Here is a 19,718-nt window from a genome sequence, read left to right as displayed (position 1 = left end):
GCATTGTAAGCATTGACAAGGCTCATATTATCCTTAAGCTAGGTTCCTTGCATCCATCTAGCATCTTTAAAAGGATAATCCAACTTAATAAGGTTTTGCGAGATAATCTTACCGTTTCTTAATACCTTGCCTTCATGTCATAGGATGGACTCAGATTGAAGTACTTCGTCTTGATTGTCGATTTTTGGAGGGTTTGCAACTATTGCTTCTTTTGGTGGCGTTTCTTTGTAAGGCTTACGTAGGCTCGCATGGAAGCATTGTGCATGATCCAATGGTTGGGCAAATTTAATTGATAAGCCATCTCATTGATTGTCTTAAGAATTCAAAAGGGACTATAGTATCTTTTTGCTAGTTTAACATAATACTCTTGGTGGCCCGTAGGATTCTTGCCCGTAGTATGTCTTAGATGAGCGTTGAGAAACTTTAGCAAGACCCAATCATTTTTCTTAAAGGCTAAGGATCTTCTGTGCTTATTAACAGTAGCCCTTTTTGCCTTTGCTTTGAGATGGATATAACCTCTTTAATCTTTGGAAAATATTCTTGTGAGTCTCACCTATATTCATCAGCAACGAAGATCTTCCCATTTACATTAAGTAGTAAGGGACTTTTGGATCTTTCCTCTTAATCCTCAAAAGGTACTCTCCTTATAGAAGTATGTACACTGTCATTGTACGCATACTCTATAAGAGGTAGGTACGTCTCTCATTGAAAACGTTGATCTACTTCCTTGACATAGGCTTTTAGTAGATTCAAGAATCATTAAATTAGTTATTTCACTTTGGTCACCCCGTTTGTGGATAACAGGCTGAAAGAGAAATTAAATGTACTTCCTAGATTCTCAAAGAGACCCTTCCAAAAAATATTGGTCATTCTAGGATCTTTGTTCGGTAGTATGGATGTTGGCAAGCCACGATACTTGAAAAGATGAGATCTAAAGAGGGTTGCCGTTTGATGTGCCTTAATAGTCTTTTTGATAGGCATAGAGTGTGTTTTCTTGTTAAGCCTGTCGACTAAAAAAATCCAAGTTGCTTCCCTTGATCAAATTTCAATTTTTGGTAGACCACGTACTTTGAAACACACTCTTGTATGTTAACTTTTCATGGTAGACCAACATAAATACATTTCTACTTGTCGAAGAGTGGATTATGGAATCCCTCTTTGCCCCGCATAAGGAGAAGCATGGGATTCATACATGACTTTCTTATTGTATGGGAGAGTAACACATAGCTTATCGGCATTTGGAAGATAACCATCCTTCAAGGTGAATGGTTCTTTTTTCTTCCCTAATGCAAAGGCTGTAATTACGTAAAGTCTCGGTCAATAGCATACTCATCTATCATAAAAGATAGATCATTGTGAGTTTTTATAGACACCACATTTACCCTTGGCCATCATGAAAGTGCATCCACCACTTGATTGTGCTTGTCAGCAATGTGAGCAATATGAAATTTAAATTGCAAAAGAAATTTTTCCCATCTCATTTGTTTGACAGAGAGCTTGGTTTGCGTCATGAAGTTCTTGAGGCTTTGTGATCCATTTGTAGGATGAATGGAGTCGCCAAGAGATAGCGTTTCCACGTGTCTAGGACATATAGAACAACAAGTAGGTCTTTTACGTATTTGCCCAATACTCGCTTATCAGAGTTGATTCTTTGACTCTCATATGCTATGGCATGCCTTTCTTGAAGCAAAACAGCTCCTAGGCAATAACCACAAGCATCACACTAGAACTTAAATGGCTTTGAGAGATCTAGTAGTGTGAGCACAAGTTGAGGGATAAGCTTCTCAAAAGCTTCTTTCACTTCTCCAGTCCATGAATACTTAACATTGTTTTTCGTTATGTAATGGGCCTGATATTAGCGAGAATTTTTCTATGAAGCATCTACAGTATGTACACATGCCTATAAAGCTTCGTACCTCATATAGATTCCTTGGATTATGCCATCCGTTTATTACCTCTAGCTTTCTTTGATCCATACGGTTGCCATCGTTAGAGATAATGTGACCTAAATATTGAATCTCTTGTAGGAAAAATTCACTTTTCTTTTGATTAATGAAAAGCTTATTCTCTTTCACAACTTGGAAGATTACCTGGAGGTGTCGCTTGTACTCCTCAAGAGAATTTGAGTGGCCTGAAGATTCTTGTCCATCATGAGTTTGAATGCATCTAGAGCATTTTTCAGGCCAAAACTTGTAACTTATCAAATCGATCTTCTACCCGTAGCATGGAAAATCCTTTTTTTTTAATAATGGTGATCCTATTGAGTGCTCTAAGTTGACACACATGTGATAGGTGCCATCTTTCTTTTGCACTAAAAGTACGGGTGAACAGAATGGAGAGGAGCTAGGCCTCACCATACCTTTTTCCACCAATTCATGCACTTGCCTCATGATCTCCTCTTGTCGAGCTTGTGAAACTCAATAAGGAGGTTTATTAGACGGTGAGCTCTGGTAGGAGCTCTATTGCATGGTCATCATCCCTCTTTTTGGATGTAGCTCACTAGGGATGTCATCAATGAAAACATCTTGGAATCCATTTAGAAACTTAGACAACCCTAATTCCATTCATTTCTACTTGTGAAACCATTGGAATCATTTACAGATTCTCCAATAAAAATCATATATGTAGATGTAGAGCTTTTTATGGAACTTATCAAAATGAAGCCTATTTACCAGGGATATGGTGTTCCCTGACTCATTAGCATCTATGTACATGCTCTTTTCATGGGACTTATCAAAATGAAGCCTATTTACCAGGGATATGGTGTTCCTTGACTCATTAGCATGTATGTACATGCTCTTTTCCCTGTAAATGAAGTAGATTCTCCTTTCATGGAACTTCATGTTCGAAGCCATGCGGTTAAACCATGGTGCCCCAATGATAACATCCTTATGTTTGAGAGGGGAGATAAAGAAATCCTGTTTGTCCACATAGCTTTAGACATGAAGCCTCAATTTTCCAATTAAGGGAGTAACTGAGACGTCTTGTCCCTTGATAGCTCCATCGACTTTCAATGCATCTCCCATCTCGTGGGCTTGTATGCCTAGCTTGGTGGTCAACTTCATGGATATGAAGTTGTTAGTTGAACCAGGGTCAAACAAAATAAAGGAATCATGCTCTTACATCTTTTCCCAAGCATAGGAAAGGAGAAATCCTTGGCAATGAGCATCCTCTTTTGGAGCTTCAACCATAGAGGCTCTAGGCGGCTCATTGCGCACATTTCTTTGGAGCCAAGCATGATAGGCTTGTCCTTGCTCCCCGCACTTGGAGAATTTTGAGCATTGTTCTTTCCCTTTGCTTCATTTGAATCTTTGTTTTCCATGGGCTTGGCATTCCTTTTAGCACCTTGGTGGAAATTGATGCGCAAAGCAACCATAGTATGGTGGATTACTTCCGTGATAGAACAAGACCGTTGGGAGTTGACATACTCGGCCATTTCTTCAGGTAATCCCGTACATTATTGTTGCTTTTGCTCCTAGACTCATGGGGGAGAAGCTTTAAACTCCCCCATTCGGTAAGCACTTTGTCTTTTGCATCACTTGCAAGGAATTTCTTCATGATGGAAACTCATAGAGTTTTCCATGTCTTTGGGGCTTCGCCATTCCATCAACGCTAACCCACGATTGATGAGCAGATTTTTGGAAGTGCATAGCTACAGGACGTAGCTTGGAGGACTCTATGAAGCCCTCATCTCCAAGGAAGCCCTCATCTTCAAAGTCCGCATCAAATTGCTGGATGAAAGCCAAAACTTTGTTGGTAGCACCAAAGGTTGGCGCCATCATAGGTGAGAAAAGAGATACTCTTTCCTCCCTCTTTGAACTTCTTGAGCTTTTGGGACCTTCGCCATGTAAGATAAGATTTGCGATGTCCTCCCCTCTTGTATTCTCTAGGAGAATAGCTATTGCTTTTATCGAAAGAGGAGGAAGGTGAAGAAGAAGGAGAAGAGGGTGACCTCTTTCTTACCCCTTTCTTCCTTTTTTTCCTCTCTTTCCTTTCGGAGTGATGGGGAGAAGGACTGTGGGTTGACCATTTCCTCTTAAGAGGAGTTGGCGATCGTCTAGATCATCCTCGAGTCGTGGAGCCACATCTTCAAAGGAAGTTTTTTCTTGTTCTTTGGATTCCTCCTCTTGTATGGGAGAGAGTCTTCTTTTGGGGAGTCTCATCAGCTCTCTCTCCTCTTGGAGAGGAAGGAAAACCTCACCAAAGTTGTTAACTCGGCTTGCAAAGCAGGGTTGCCTATAGCTTGTTGAAACCTAGTAACAAGATAATTAACAAACATGGGGGCATCATCATTAGCACCTTCATGTGCAAAATCAAAGTTGTCAATATTCATTCTACTATCTTGGTTATTGTCAACCATGTTAATTAAACTTAAATATAAATTACTTAGTGCTTTGGTACCCTCAAAAACCTTAGTCACGACTCTTCTTTACCTTTAATTAGTTCTCAAGCACCCACACCCGTGGTTTAGACATTGTTGATTGCAAAGACTAGTGGAGATGGTCTAACATTGCTCGGATGATTATAGTTCATGTTGAGCTTGCTAGTACCTCAATAATGGTTAAGTCATAGGTAAGCCCCCAGAGACTCCATTATTAAGACTATAGTTCCCAACGGTGTACCTCAAATTAAGTCCTTCTCAACGAAGATAATAGATCCTTGTCCCACTTACCTTATTGCAATAAACATGCCCAACCTTTCATGGACAACTTAAGGATCTCTCTTCTTAAGAAAGAAAGGGAAACCAATAGCTCTGATACCAATGTAATGGAAATGGCCCATGAACTTAATAGCGGAATTAAGAGAATTAGAGTGAGTATTTTTATGAGACTACTTTGAGAACATAGAGGGTGAACTTAATTAGTGGTAGCAAAATAATCATAGTACTTAATTAACTTGGCATGAACAATACTTGTACAAGAGAGAGAGTTTAGAGAACTTGACAACAGTCGAGGACTGGATTGATGTGGAGCCGGTCCCCTCTCCAATAGGCTTTTGTATTATAGATTCTCGCATTAAGAGAGACTTGGTATAATACAATCTTTGCATTCCTTGTGACTTAGGGGATGCAATGAAGATGGAAAGCTTCATGCATCACGAGCATACCATAAACATTGTAGTAAAATAAGCATTAATTGTCCCCGGCCTCAGCCCAAGGCCTCAAACACCTTCAAAGGTGGAGAGAGCTAGCGGGGAATGAGGGTTGGGAAGATGAAGAATAAACATTCATAGGAGAAAGAAATAGTTCCTCACTTATCAAATGTTACTCTTCTTGCTTAGCATAGCATAGTAATGAACATGGAGAAGATGGCAAGCTTAAGCATTGAAGCATGGCTCTTGGTTAGATTTGCATTCCATAGCTCTCAACTTCTCAACAAGCTTGGAGAAGGAGATGTAGTTCTTGCACTTTCACCAAGCGAGGTTGTGTGAAAAATGAGTGTGAGAGAGAGTGTATACCCCCAAACACACCCCTTCCTTGTAGCTCAAGCTTGAAGCTCATTGGATCCCTCTAAGCCTAGCCAATCACATGCATAATGCATTTCAAGCAACATCGGTAGCATTAGGACGAGTGTCCTCCTTACCTCTTTGAGAGAGAAAACTTGAAAATATTTAGATATTTGTTGAATTGAACTAGAAGCTCATTGGACCCCTCTTTAGCCAAGCCAATAGGATTCAAGCACACTATGTGGCTCAACATAGGGAGAGCTTGACATGTGTCCATGTGTCCCTTGAAAAAGGGGGTGCCCTTCAGGTGAGTGGAAGGTTAAGTCAAAGATTCTCCTAACTTTCGGGCTTTCCCCCTCCTTTGTAGGGTCTCTTTTTGACTCAAGCGCCTTACCTTCCATGCATGGGAAGCTTCTCAAGCACCTTCCTCATCAAGCATGACAAGCACTTCAAGCACCTTAGTGAGCAAGCACGACAAGCATCTCAAGCACCTTAGTCAACAAGCACGACAAGCACCTCAAACAACTTACTCATTAAGCACGACAAACACCTCAATCACCTTAGTCAACAAGCATGACAAGTATCTCAAGCACCTTAGTCAGCAAGCATGACAAGCACCTCAAGCTTGGGTCGGGTTTCCACCTCAAGCTGAGCCCTAGCTTGCCTAAGGTCCAGATGCACGTTGCTCTTTGATAGACTATCTCCTTTTGGATCCCTATTGACATGTAACCATCTCTCCTCTTGATCCCCTATTGAGATAAGTTTAGAAGCACTTATTACACATTGCTCTTTGGTAGAAAATTTCCTTTTGGACCCCTACTGAGATGTAACCATCTCTCCTTTTGGTCCCCTACTGAGATAGGGTTAGAACAATGTCTCTATTCTAACTTTTGTTCCCATTTATCTCCCACATTAAATGATCAGTTTAATATGAGAAAATCATTTGGGTTAGCTAGATATTAGATTTTATGACAAAAGATTCGAGGATGTTGCATCATTACTTGGATATATAGTTTGAGCAGTGTGATGGTGGTATTGCCTTGTGTTAGATAAGTTACATAGAGACATTGTTATGTAAGTTTGGACTTGAGAATTGCAAACCTATTGCTACTTCAATGAAAACAAATTTGAAATTTAGTCTTCATGATGCGTGTGATCCTGCCGATGTCACTCTTTACCAAACTGCTATTGGCTGCCTTATTTATGTATGCAACACGAGGTCGGACATTCAATTTGCAATCTCAGAGGTCAACAGATTTATGCATAGCCTAGCGTCTAAGCATTGGCAGGCTGTCAAGAGAATTTTTTCGCTACTTGAGTGACACTTTACATTTTGGATTGTTTTATCTCAAGGAGAAATCATTGCTGTAAGATTTACATGCTTTTGCGGACTGAGATTCGACTGGTTGTTTTGGCACGCGAGTGTCCACGAGTGGTTTTTTTTTCATGCTTGACAGTTCATGTATATCATGGTTGAGCAAGAAACAACCTACTGTGGCTACTTCCAGTTGTGAAGCTGATTTTATGAAAATCTTCACAACTATGGTTGAATGTGTATAGCTCCGATGTCTTATGGCTGATTTGAGTGTTGGACAAGACACTGTGAACACTATCTACACTGACAGTTACAACACATTGACAGTTACGAGAAACCTAGTTTTTCATGCTCGCACAAAGCACATTGAGGTGCATTACCACTATGTCAGGGAGAGGTTCTCAACAAGAGAGATCAACTTGGCTTATATGCCAACACAAGACAATCTTGCATATCTTTTCACAAAAGCCATTGTCTCGTGAGAAGTTTGAAGCTTTCCGCAAAGCTTTGGGCTTACTCCCCTTTGTGGACTGATCATATTTTCAAGGCATGTCACTTCCCTATACTCTATGTGCCAACTCTTGTTCACCGCATTACTCTAGGGGGGATTTGTTACCATATACATGTAGCAATGATGTGCTAAGTGCCACATCCCCCTTTGCATGGATACGATTAGCAAGATCAAGAAGCACTCCAAATAAAGGAACATGACAAGTTTCCTTTAGGCATAACTCTAGTAGTGCTACTAATTCAAAAGAAATGTTGTGTAATAAGCAAGTATGCTTAAATCCAACGGTTGGCCCTCTTTGTAGGGAAATGTTCTTTACAAGTTTAGAAATTCTAAGTCAAAAAGGTACTCATTGTTTTGAGGAAAACGCAAGGTAAAATACTCCTTTTAAATATGTAAGACTCTTAAGTTAAATACCACTAATATTCTTAACCATAGCGAGACCCAGCTCTTAGAGAAGTTTTTCATGTGCTATTCCCACTTTGTAGCTCGATGTCGGTTCTTGAAGAATGACCATTAAATTTTTCTTTTTTTATCACCTTTATTTTGTCTCGAGAAAGAATTCTTTACAAGGGTTTAATATTATGTGGTCCACTTCTCTAATTGTTATATCGTCAGCCCACTAACTTAATATTTGATATCCATCATCTTGTATACCAGAGGCTACGTAAATATTTTCCATGCGGATGTATGCTTCAACATCATCTTTGTCAAACAGCAGTGCATAATCAAATGCTAATTTTCCAAGCCCCTTGTTGCCCCATTTTTGGCAAGCACCCAGAAGAGCAGCCCAAACATGAGGATGATCAGAAATTGGGAGTGCATTGATCACTGCCATGACCATCTCAAAGTGTCCAGCGCGGCCAAACAGATCAATAGTGCATGCGTAATGCTTCATAATTGGATCAAGTCCATAATTATCTCTCATAATGTGATAAAGAATCTGGCCCTCATCCACAAGACCTGCATGGCTACACGCATTGAGCAAACAGACAAAGGTGATTGTGTCTGGAGTGATGCCCTTGTATTGCATTGAGAGGAAACAGCCCAAAGCTTCATCAAACATCCCTTCCTGGCCATATCCTCCTATTAGAGCATTCCATGAGATTATGTTTGGAAGAACATCCTCATTTTGCATACGACCAAAACAAGCCAAAGCTCCTTTCACCTGCCCTTGTTCCACATAACCTGTAATCAGTGTATTCCATATGACTACATCACGCACATCAAACTTAGCAAGCACTCGTTCTGCTTTTGTAAGCATCCCACATTTGGCATACATGTCCACCAAGGCAATTCCAAGGACAACGTCTCCTCTTAGAAGCCCCCGGCAGTCTATTTCGTTGTGAATCCGTTCCCCCATCTCAAGTTTCCCTGTAATGGCACATGCCTTCAAGATGCAAGCATAAGTAACTGCATTCAGAGAAAGACCCTCACTTTGCATACATCGAAGACAATCAAATGCTTCTCTAGCCTGACCACTTTGAATATATCCTGCAATCAATGCATTCCAAGAGCCTGTATTGCCATCGGGAAGCTCATTAAGCACTTCCCGCGCTTTCAAGAGCATACCACATCTAGCATACATGTCAACCAAGGCAGTGCCCAGAACAACATCCTTACCCAACAAGCGCTGGCTAACAATTTCATCATGAATGTTTTTGCCCTTACTAGCTGCTTGGGTGATGCCACAAGCCTTCAAGATGCAAGTATAGGTGATTGCATTTGGAGAAGCGCCCTCTTTTTGCATACATTCAAAACAACCCAATGCTTCCTCGCCCTTCCCCTTTTGGATGTATCCTGAGATTAGTGTATTCCAAGAGACTACATTTCGAATGTGAAGCTCATCATGCACCTGTTGTGCTCTTGTAAGTAGACCACATTTAGCATACATGTCCACCAAAGCACTTCCAAGGAAAACATTTTCTCCCAGGAGCCCCTGACAAACAATCTTATTATGAATTTCTTTGCCCCTCTCAGCTTCTTGAGTAAGGCCACAAGCCTTCAAGATAGAAGTGTAGGTAATTGCATCTGGAGATAAGCCCTCCCTTCGCATAGCATTGAAACATTCTAGAGCATCCTTGCCATGACCATTCTGTGCATATCCCGAAATGAGTGCCGACCAGGAGATGACATTTCGAACCGGAAGGATACAGAGGACTTTATGTGCTTCCTTAAGTGCACCGCATTTGGCATACATACTGATAATTGTGTTTTGTAAGTAACGAAATTCCTCGAATAACCCACATTTTACAGTCTGGGCATGTAAAATAGCCCCTCTGTGCAAATCCTTGTTTTTGGTACAGGTTTTCAGCGACGCCACAAATGAAAAGGTCAAAGCTTTCAAGTCGTTAGCATTCTCTACCATTCTTCTCTGGTTTTATATGAAATCCTGTCTTTGACATTGGTAATCCTCTTTTCATGAGCTCTAGAAGAGCCCATGGCCAACAACCCTAGCTTCCTTTTGAAACAAGACACGAACATTGAGCATCCCGGTCGAGCAGCAGTATGAACAAACCTTCGAGCCGCAGCGGCAATTTACTGCTGCTCACCACGCCATTTCCACTTCCTATGCAAGAATCCAGATTTGCGGCATTGTGGAGAAAGTAAAAAGTTCTGGTTTTAGAAAGGAATGCTTTGCAACTGCTATGTCGCTGGAGGTGTGGGTGATATCGCTCGGCGTATGAGATGCTGGCTGCAAACGCCATGGGTGCTTCCTGATGATGAACCATGGATCTATGCAGGGTAATTCCGGTTCGTTATGCCGTGGGGGGGAATCGCAGGCATAGCTCTCTACCTCAGGAGCAACCCAACAACCAATATTTTGTGTAAGGCTGGATACACACTGCCTGCCCGTCATTTTTGGGGACGGGCATTTGCTACACACCAAGAACTTCTTAGGCCCCTCACACGGGCGGGCGTCCGTGAGCGGCTGCTCCATGTCACACTTGGCCATACTTTAGAAGCTGCCTTTTCTTCCCAGCAAATGGTTCGTAGCCAAATGTAAAGGCATCCGACCTCTTTGCTGTCCGTCAGAGCTCCAACCCTCTCAACTGAGTTTGCGCGCACTCTTTTTGCAGTTGGCCACGCCTTTGCAAACTTGGCCGGGCAGTCTAGGCCGCCTGGAATTGGAGCTGATCTCTTTAGATAGTTGATTCCAGTGTTAGAGTTCACAACTACTGGTGATTCATTAGTTCAATCAATAGAACTGGAGGAAAGATAGAAACTGAGCTAGAACAATTATATGAACTAGAATACATCTAATGAGAATTAGACAAGTTGAATGACTGGAATTAGGGTTCATATTTAGATTTAGATTCAGATTCAGATTCAGAAGAAATGGATACAAAGCATAACTAGCTGAAGGGTACTTGACTACTGTATTAGGAATTACAAAGGAAGAGTACAAGTGGGGATAATTTAGCCTAGGAACAGCTTCAGAACTACAATCACACATTAAGAGTAGGAAGTCAAAAGATAAATCAACCCAAAAGTACAGCCAACAATTGCCAACCCGATTACAATGTAATGGGTCCTATTTATAGCTTCTTGGAGTTACTGTGGTAATCGTCATGGTAATTACTGAATGATCCGCTGCTCAACTTTCCAAGAGCTGGTTCCCACCTAGTGAAACTGCCTCCGCCATCTACATCCTTCCCTCCTTTCTTGAATTTTGGTAAGACTCCAAAATTTCTGAAAAAATCCACCGTTTGATGCTTCTGAAACATGGCTTTATACCATACTTCATGCTTTGTTGAGTGCTTGACACCCCCTATAGTTGTAATTCCATGGGTGTCAGCCAAAGAGATGTCCACATCCTGCTGAAAAAAATTTGTCGTCTGATTCTGAAAGGTTGGGAAAAATCCACCGTCTAATTCTGAGACGGCTAGAAAATTCCTTTAGCGAGTACCAAGATGGAACTACCCTGTATCCTTCCACTGAACCCGCTTCCTTTTGCCCTTAGGTTTGGATGGTGTCTCCGAAGTCCCAGTGCCAGCATTGTCCTTCTGAATGAGTCTGTAAATGGCCTCTTGCTCAAGTTGATCCCGCCTCTCTAATTCCATGGGTGTCAGCCAAAGAGATATCCACATCCTGCTGAAAAAAATTCACCGTCTGATTCTGAAAAGGTTGGGAAAAATCCACCGTCTGATTCTGAGATGGCTGGAAAATTCCTCTAGCGAGTACCAAGATGGAACTACCCAGTATCCTTCCACTGAACCCGCTTCCTTTTGCCCTTAGGTCTGGATAGTGTCTCCGAAGTCCCAGTGCCAGCATTGTCCTTCTGAATGAGTCTGTAAATGGCCTCCTGTTCAAGTTGATCCCACCTCTCTGTGGTCATTTCTCCTTCATAAGGCGTGAGAGGATGATAAGTTTTGGTTTCGGGATCTGGCCAGTTTGTGACAATGTGAGGCTGTATGGATCCATCCTTCTGGAAGAGGTTGATTACTTCTGATCCTAGCTTCAAAAATAATCTCAGCTATCTCTCTGTACTGGGGTCCTAGACTTGGTTTAGCCGTAATGTCCTTTTCAGGCACTTTAGAGGACTCAGCAATGAGTTGCAACAGTTGGTTCGTGATCTTAGTGAGACCTTTGAGCTGAATTTTCCACTGTCCGTACACAGTTTGATACTCTGCACCTCATCTCTTAACTCCTAGAAATCATTCAGTTGGAGAGCGTCATTGAAAAGTGTTTGCCAGGTTTTCCATTCCACAGTCGATCGCTCATACCAATCCTGAAGATCATCAGGGATCTTGAAGTATGTGAGCCGATCTACTGTTCTGTGTATTAAGGATAGAGTGCTAGAAAAAATATTGGCAACTCTACCTCTCTTGTTGGTAAAGCATACAGGAGAACTGGGGATCAGACACAAATTCTCAGAAGTTAAGGACAGCCTGGTTCTCTTGCTGCATCATCTTTCTTGTTACCTTAACCAGCTGAAACAATCGCCGGAGAGCAGTTGCCTGTTCTCCCACTGACATTTGAGTTTGAGGTCCCTTGCTGGTGGCAGTCTGATCTTCAAGAATAGCTCGCACCATTTGATCAAGAACTCCCCTAGAGATCTGCATTTGCACTAAAACCTCTTTTAATTGACTCCTGACATCCTTCATACATCTATACATTGGCTTGTTCCCTAACAAAAGTTCTAATTCCATGGCTAGGGATCGACAATCTGCAGTAGAATGCCGTTGCCAATGTGGATTAGCTACTCTCTCTTCAGTAGTTAATATCCATTCAGGTACCCTTTCTAACAGTTGTATTGTACTGGGATGCTCAGCCAGGTGACAGACCTCTTGATCGGAAAGCAGCTGATTTCCAATGCTCAACCATTTTCCTAGCACCGACATATAGTCACTGAAATTGCTCCAGATCAGAGATAAGATCATCATCCTCTAGATACCGCCTAGTTATTAGAGCTTGCTGCTGTCTCAATTTCTTATTCAGCGTGATGAGCTATAATGAATGTTGCTCATCAACTGCTAGACCCTCAGTCACAACTTTGCGTTTCCCTTAAGCATTCCTACTGTGTTGTGACTGGTGTGCTGGTGATTTTCCAGTGTTGTTGGGTTGTTGCTTTCCCAGCTGCCGATCATTCGATTGCTGCCCTTTAGACTGGTCTGATTAGTCTGCCTGAGACTGATCATTTTCTCCTGTTGTCCCTGCACCACCAATACAAGGTTCTGGAGGTGGAGATGGAGGAGAGTCATCATCATCATCATCATTATGTCCTTCTTTTGGTTCATCCTCCTTCTCTGCTTCTTCTTCATCCTTATCATCATCGTTCTGCTGTTCAATATAATCAAGGATAGCTTGATTTGCTAGAGCGTTGTTATATTCAAAAATTTTATCTTGCAAATCACTTTACATTGTCTCCATGAGAGCCCTCAAGTTATCCATGTTGAAAACAACATTCCCTTCTGGATTCAAGATCTCGGCCAGATTATTATAGATATATCTTTCTATTAATGTGGCCTTCAGAGCAGTGTGGCTGGTCAGTAAGGAGTTGAACTCAACTCTCTTCATTCTCAGCGTAGTTTCAAACTTATAAGCAGCTCTTTCAGCTTCTGCCTTTTCTTCCCGTATGGTCCGTATCTCAGACTCCACCTTGTCAAGCTTAGTTTGTAACTGCTGAATAGTTCTAGCTGACTGAGCTTCAAGGATACTGTGGCGCAGGTTCTGGGTCGCTCTCCCTTGCTCCATCTTTTCAATCTGCTCCTCAGCCTCCCTCAGTTCAGTCTTTACCTTAGTTAGTTCATCTTCTAACTCTGCAGTATCCATCATTTGTCCCATGCAATTGACAATAGTGTTCCATGATGACTGAGTAAGTACGGAACAACCATCCTTAACTGTTGCTGGGTCAGAATCATTTGGCTCATAGACCGTGACAGGAGCTAGGTAGGGTAATGCAGAATAATCAAAATTTTGCAAAACTAGGCGTCCCTTGAGAGGATGAGTCTGCATCTGCTGTAACCTATCTTTCTTTGTCAATAGCAGGGTTGCTTCATTGTATGGGACTGAAACCGTGCCAAGTGGACTTGGAGATGCTGGTCCTTTGCCCTTATCAATCTGGTCTATTGGCTGCTCAGGACTGGCCCTTTCTGATTGATCTTGTCCAGCACTGGTGGTTGCTGAAATTTGGCCTGCTGGCTGGCTAACTTCACCAGTGGTTTGGATAGTATGCTGTTCAGTCTGACTAGTTGAAGTCTTTTCAGTAGACATTGTCTTGATTTGACTTTCTAGCTGCTTCAAGAGAGCGGTGCTTTTGGTCAGTGTCGTCCTTGGCCTCTTTGAACTGCCAGCTTCCTCTTGTATAGCCTTTCTCTTTTGTCCAGTGGGAACTGAATGGCTTTCTGGGGCTTCTTCATCAGATAATAATTCCACATTTTGGGATACTGGGAATGGCTTCTGGCTCGAAGCCATTCTCACTTGATCATGGGCATCTGGAGAAGTTGCCCAGTACAAAAACTGCCAAACATACCAAGCCTTGAATACACTTTGAGACTTCAACTTGGCAGTTTGCTGCAGTACATTATGCGACAATATCTGACAAAGGTTGATATCGACTTTAGAATCCAATCTCTTGCTAGAAGCATAGCAAAGAGTTTCTTTGACACATATGTCGGATTATTTTTTAGGCTCACAGCTTCAGCCACAAATTGGTAAGCAACAGGAACGTCCAGACCTGCTACTGGGATCCCTTGCACACTAGATTTTTGTCTCCTTTTGGCAGCGTCATCTTCCTTCAAAGCTGCATTGATTTGCTCTGCGATTGCCACAGATGGCTTTGGCTCATTTGGCATTTTGAAAGCAAAAGCAATGTTCTTTGGAGTAACTGTCACTTTTCTACCATAGACTACAACACTTCCATCTTCAGCATTAAAAGAATCCAGGACTTGCCTTAATGATGGCTGTGTCAAACTCAATCCTTGTGGCTTGTAGAACCACACATAAATCCCATAGTTGGAGTAAAGCCTTGGCTTGCTCAGTAAACACATAACGCTGAATCTTACTATGCGGAATGAGTGGAAGAGTTGCCTTTGCAGCAGTAATAAGGGCTTGGGTTTCGTCGATAGTCTCTTGCATCTTCTCCAACATTTTCTTCCTACCCATACACCTTGAGGATGATGAAGCAGTAGACGAAGAAGAATATGACTTACTTGATTCATCGAACCCGTATCCAAGTGTGGCTAGCAAGGATAAGCGACAATCCACAGTCTCCTCAAAAGAAGAAGTTTGCGGCTGCAGTGAGGAAACCTCGAAGCTCGGCGATGGTGAATGGACAACAGAGGGTAAGCGTCGCGCAGGAGATTTGCGAGAAAAAACGCTTACTCGCCTTCCCATTATACGCGTTCGCACCATAAAAACTCCACCACTTACCATTCCTAGAGTTCTGTGCACCGCAAGTGACGTGGCAGACATGCATTGGACAAGAATTTTGCTCGTCTTTGAAATGATTACTACTAGTATTCCATATGACCGTTGCTCTCCCAAAAACTAATATTGGTGTCCATACTTTTCTGGTTCTGGTCTGGATAGGGTTTTATCACACTAGCCCTGTTCTGGCTTTTTGACTGGTTCTGGAACTGGTTGTACATGGAAAAGACCTAAAATAGATGATTTTGAATTTTCCTGGTCTTCAGGCCCCAGACCATCAATGCCCGTTTCCCTGGCTTCTGAATAATAGAGCTTGATTTTAGTCCCATTATATACCCTCGGCAACAATAATCCATACAGATCTTTCAGCCTTACCGTGCCATTTGAGAACACCTAGTCAACTTCAAATGGTCCTGCCCAGGCTATCTTTAAGTTTGGTTTCTTAGGGCCTAATTTGGACTGATATAATAGAACCCGATTGCCCTTCTAAAACTCTCTGACCTTAATTCATCTGTCATGCCATTATTTCCTTCTTTGCTGAGCAATTTCTTGTTCCAACATAGCCCTCTGTCTCAGCTCATCTAACTGGGTTAGGTCTTCCAGTCTGTTCTTCAGATTGTGATTAAAGTCTAAACCATATTCTACAGCCATTCTGAGACTGTGTATAACAAATTCCATAGGGACAATAGCTTCAGTGCCATACACCATTCTGAATGATGTTAACCCCGTAGTGACCTTATAAGCTGTCCTATATGCCCATAGAGCAGTATGAAGCTTCAAGTCCCACTGTTCTGGCTTTTCCTGCACAATCTTGGTGAGGATAGTCTTGATAGTCTTGTTTCTACTTTCGGCCTGCCCATTGTATCTAGGATAATATGGTGTGGATTTCCGATGCTTGATTGAAAGTATGTCCATGAGAATATCCATAGTGTCATTTATAAAGTGTTTCCCTTGGTTTGACACAATCTCCACAGGACATCCATAGCGGCATACAATATTCTCAAATAAAAACCTTGCAGTGGATTTTGCTGTATTGTTAGGAAGAGCCTTAGCTTCTACCCACTTGGTTACATTGCAGGTAGCCATCAATATATACCTATTCTTCCTAGGATGAACCTTCTTGAAAGGTCCCATAAAATCCAAACCCCATTTCATGAAAACACCCAGTGGATGTACTGGTGTTAAAGGAGTCATGTCTGCTGCTGTGGGTCTACCCATTCTTTGGCATATGTCACAGGTTTTGCAAAAACTTCTGACATCAGATAATGTTTGCCACCATAAACCAGCCTGCAGAATCTTCTTGAAAGTAATATCAGTAGAAAAATGTCCACCAGATTCCCCATTATGTGCTTTTGAACTAACTTGCAATCTGCCCTCCATAGGCACACATCGACGAAGAATCCCATCGACACCCAATCTGTTGAGTGAGCCACCAATAATGGTAAACTTTAAACTTTTAATAACCAGAGTCTTCTTCTGGTTCTGCTTCCAATCATCTGGGACGCCACCCTGAGAGAGAAACTGATATACTTCATATAATTCAGGATCAATTGATTCCGCTGCTTCTAGCTGAAATTATTCAACATCCACTGGTGCGTCTCTTAAATATGCTTCAGAGTATCCCTCCGTATTCCTCGAGAGGAAATCAACGCCACAATGGTTTTTGATAGGTTTATGGAAAATTTGAAATTCAAATTCCATAAGGAACATCATCCACCTTATTAGCCTGCCTTGAAAAATGACTTTATTAATCAAGAATAATAGGGCTTGATGATCCACATGGAAATGAAACAATTTTCCTAGCAAATAATGCCGGAATTTTGTAGCACTGGAAACCATTCCTAAAGCCTCTCTTTCAGTGGTTGTATATCCTTGTTCAGGCTGGCTGAATCTGCGACTGGCAAAGTATACAGAAAAATCAGTTCTTCCATCTGGCTGAGCTAGTATCGCTCCCATTGCCAGTTCCGAAGCATCCACATGTACATGGAAGAGGACATCTCAATTTGGTTGGCGAAGAATTGGTTTACTGATGATGGCACTCTTTAAGTTCTGAAAGCTTTCCTCACAATCAATAGTCCAAATGAACTTGCTGGTTTTCTTTGTAAGCTCATACAATGGTAATGCTTGAGTAGCAAACTTATGCACAAACCTTCTGTAAAAATTAATATATCCCAGAAAAGAACTTAATTCTGATGCATTTCTAGGCGCCTTGGCCTATTGGATGCACTGGATCTTGTCATTAACCATTTCTATTCCATTTCTGGACACCACATGCCCCAGTAGTTGTCCTTTCCGGACTAAAAAAATAGATTTGAATGGATTTAGACAAATCCTCTTCTCCTGACAACGCTTAAGAACCATCTCTAGAAATAGTAAATGCTTTTCCTCTGTAGAATATACGGTGAAGTCATCCATGAATATGGCGAGGAATTGATGAAAAAATTCACTGAAGATTTCCATCATACATCTTTGAAAAGTGGCCGGTGCATTGCAAAGGCCAAATGGCATTACCAGATACATAAATGCTCCCCACTCCGTAATGAAAGTGGTCTTTTCCCGATCCTCGGGAGCAATTTGTAACTGGTTATAGCCACTATATCCATCCATAAAGCTATACATCTCATATCCTGCAATCTCATCAAGTAACATATCTGTGAAGGGTTATGGGAATGGATCCTTTATGGTTTGAGCATTGAGTTTCCTATAATCTACACATACTCTCAGCTTCCCATTCTTCTTAGGTACAACCACAATAGGAAACAACCAATCACTACTGGCTACTTCAGTAATGAGCCCAGCTTTCGAAAGGTTGTTAATCTCTTCTTTGACCTTCTTAGCATAATTCGGATTCATTCGATAGCGATGCAGTCGTACTGGCTTGGCATCAGTTTTTAGTGGTATTCTGTGTTGATAGACCTCTGGATCCACCCCTTTCAGATCAGTATGCTCCCATGCGAACACATCTTTATAGTGCTAACATATGTCGTGCCTTCTCTTTCATCGTAGGATTCAAATGTTTATTTACCTTGATCATTCTAGGGTTTTCTTCAGACCCTAAATTCCATTCCTCTATCTCCTGATCATCTGGAAGTAACCAGTTAGGCCCTCCACCCTTTCTCTTGGTTGACTCCTCAACATAATCCCAGGACGATCTTCTGAGCTCTGAATTACCATTCTGATTTCCAGTAGCTCCTCCAGAGCATGCCGATTCTACTGGTGTGCTGAACTCAACTGGTCTTCTGACCTTCCAGTTAACCTCATTGGATGTTCTCCTGACTTCAGTTCAGTGAACTGTTCTAGAAATTGTTTCTTTTGTTTTTCAACTTCATTTTTGTTTATTAAAACTGCATTGAGATCTATCTCTGTTAATGGAAAGATATTCATAGCTGCCAACATTTTCTCAATTTTCTGCACCTTGTACTTCTGGCAGAGCTCTTTGGGTCTCAGTTCCTTTCTCCAACTTTTGGTGTTATTCGTCTAAATCTGGATTCTGCTACCGGCCCCTTGTATTGTCAAAGTCTGATTAGCATAGTTGTGAACAGCCTGTGTCGTTTGTAGCCATGGGCGTCCCAGTAGCATCCCATACGCTCCTTGCACATCCAGTACTAGGAAACTGGCTTTGAACTTTGCTTTGACCACTCGTATTTGCATATTCTCTACCATTCCAATTGCCTGTACCACTTGATGATCCGCCATTCGGACTTTGAAAGGTGCTGGTTGCAGGTTAGTAATTCCCATCCTTTGCTGAAGATGTACTCCCAAAATGTTTACCCCTGCTCCTCCATCTAGTATGACGCTTGAGAGTGGTTCCCACTGTTTCCTCACTTTGTAGTCCCCCTGAATCATCGGCACTTCATCATCTCTGATAGCTGTCAAGTCGACTGATCTGGCCTCCGCCTCAGCCTTCATTCACTGCTTGATGAATTTCACTGCTTCTGGTAGGGTTTTTCTAATGTCCTCTAACTCCACATTGAATTTCTAAATTCTCACAAATTTTGACATGAATTTCTCATGATCAGAGTTGTCGTCAGAACTTGAAGAACTGGCATTATCTTCACAATACCATTCCTTTGGTTCAATGATTTCAGCTCCTTTAGCGGTTCCCAACTCTTCCATCAACCCTTGTATTGCAACCAACATAATCTCAGGCATCCCAGGCTTCGATTGATTTGGTTGTGCTATTTTAGACAACTGGGTAGGTATCTTATGAATGACCCGGGCATCAGAACTCTCTGGTTGCTCTGGAAGCTTCTTGGCTAAATCCTCAGATTTTCGCCGCTAGTTCTCTTTGCTCTTGCCATTCATCAACCACCTTTTCTTTACCCTTGGCCTTCCATACCCCTCTCTGCTGAGCCCATTTGCTACTATCAGGATTGACTGGTTTTGCTGGTCTGTCTGGAATTTCCTCAATCACCACCCCTTTGCTTCTTGTAACTGCTAGTACAGAAATCGGTTTTGGAACCTTCGCCTCGGTATCCGCAGCTCCAGGTGTTTCTGGACACTAAGCCGCAAAATGCCCATACTTACCACATGTATAGCAATTCAGGTGTCTATTCTGAAAATTACCATGACCTCGAC

General features: G+C 41.9%; 2 protein-coding genes across 2 annotated transcripts; both read right to left on the bottom strand.

The window, feature by feature from the left end:
- Positions 1-7,890: 7,890 nt before the first annotated feature.
- Positions 7,891-9,636, bottom strand: LOC147459315 (pentatricopeptide repeat-containing protein At3g09040, mitochondrial-like). Its single transcript, XM_086511576.1, has one exon. The coding sequence runs from the start codon at positions 9,634-9,636 to the stop codon at positions 7,891-7,893; it is 1,746 nt and encodes a 581-aa protein (XP_086367702.1).
- Positions 9,637-15,662: 6,026 nt separating this feature from the next.
- Positions 15,663-18,836, bottom strand: LOC147459314 (uncharacterized). Its single transcript, XM_086511574.1, has 5 exons — positions 18,638-18,836; positions 18,385-18,502; positions 16,977-17,037; positions 16,503-16,709; positions 15,663-15,941 (listed from the first exon to the last, which is right to left on the bottom strand). Exons 1-5 carry the CDS (start codon positions 18,834-18,836, stop codon positions 15,663-15,665), a joined length of 864 nt encoding a protein of 287 aa, XP_086367700.1.
- Positions 18,837-19,718: the final 882 nt, after the last annotated feature.

This window comes from Adiantum capillus-veneris, chromosome 4 (genome assembly GCF_014529385.1).
Source record: "Adiantum capillus-veneris isolate H3 chromosome 4, ASM1452938v2, whole genome shotgun sequence".
Classification (NCBI taxonomy): domain Eukaryota; kingdom Viridiplantae; phylum Streptophyta; class Polypodiopsida; order Polypodiales; family Pteridaceae; genus Adiantum; species Adiantum capillus-veneris.
The sequence above is the reverse complement of the archived record's forward strand: the minus strand, read 5'-3'. Positions and strand labels throughout refer to the sequence as shown.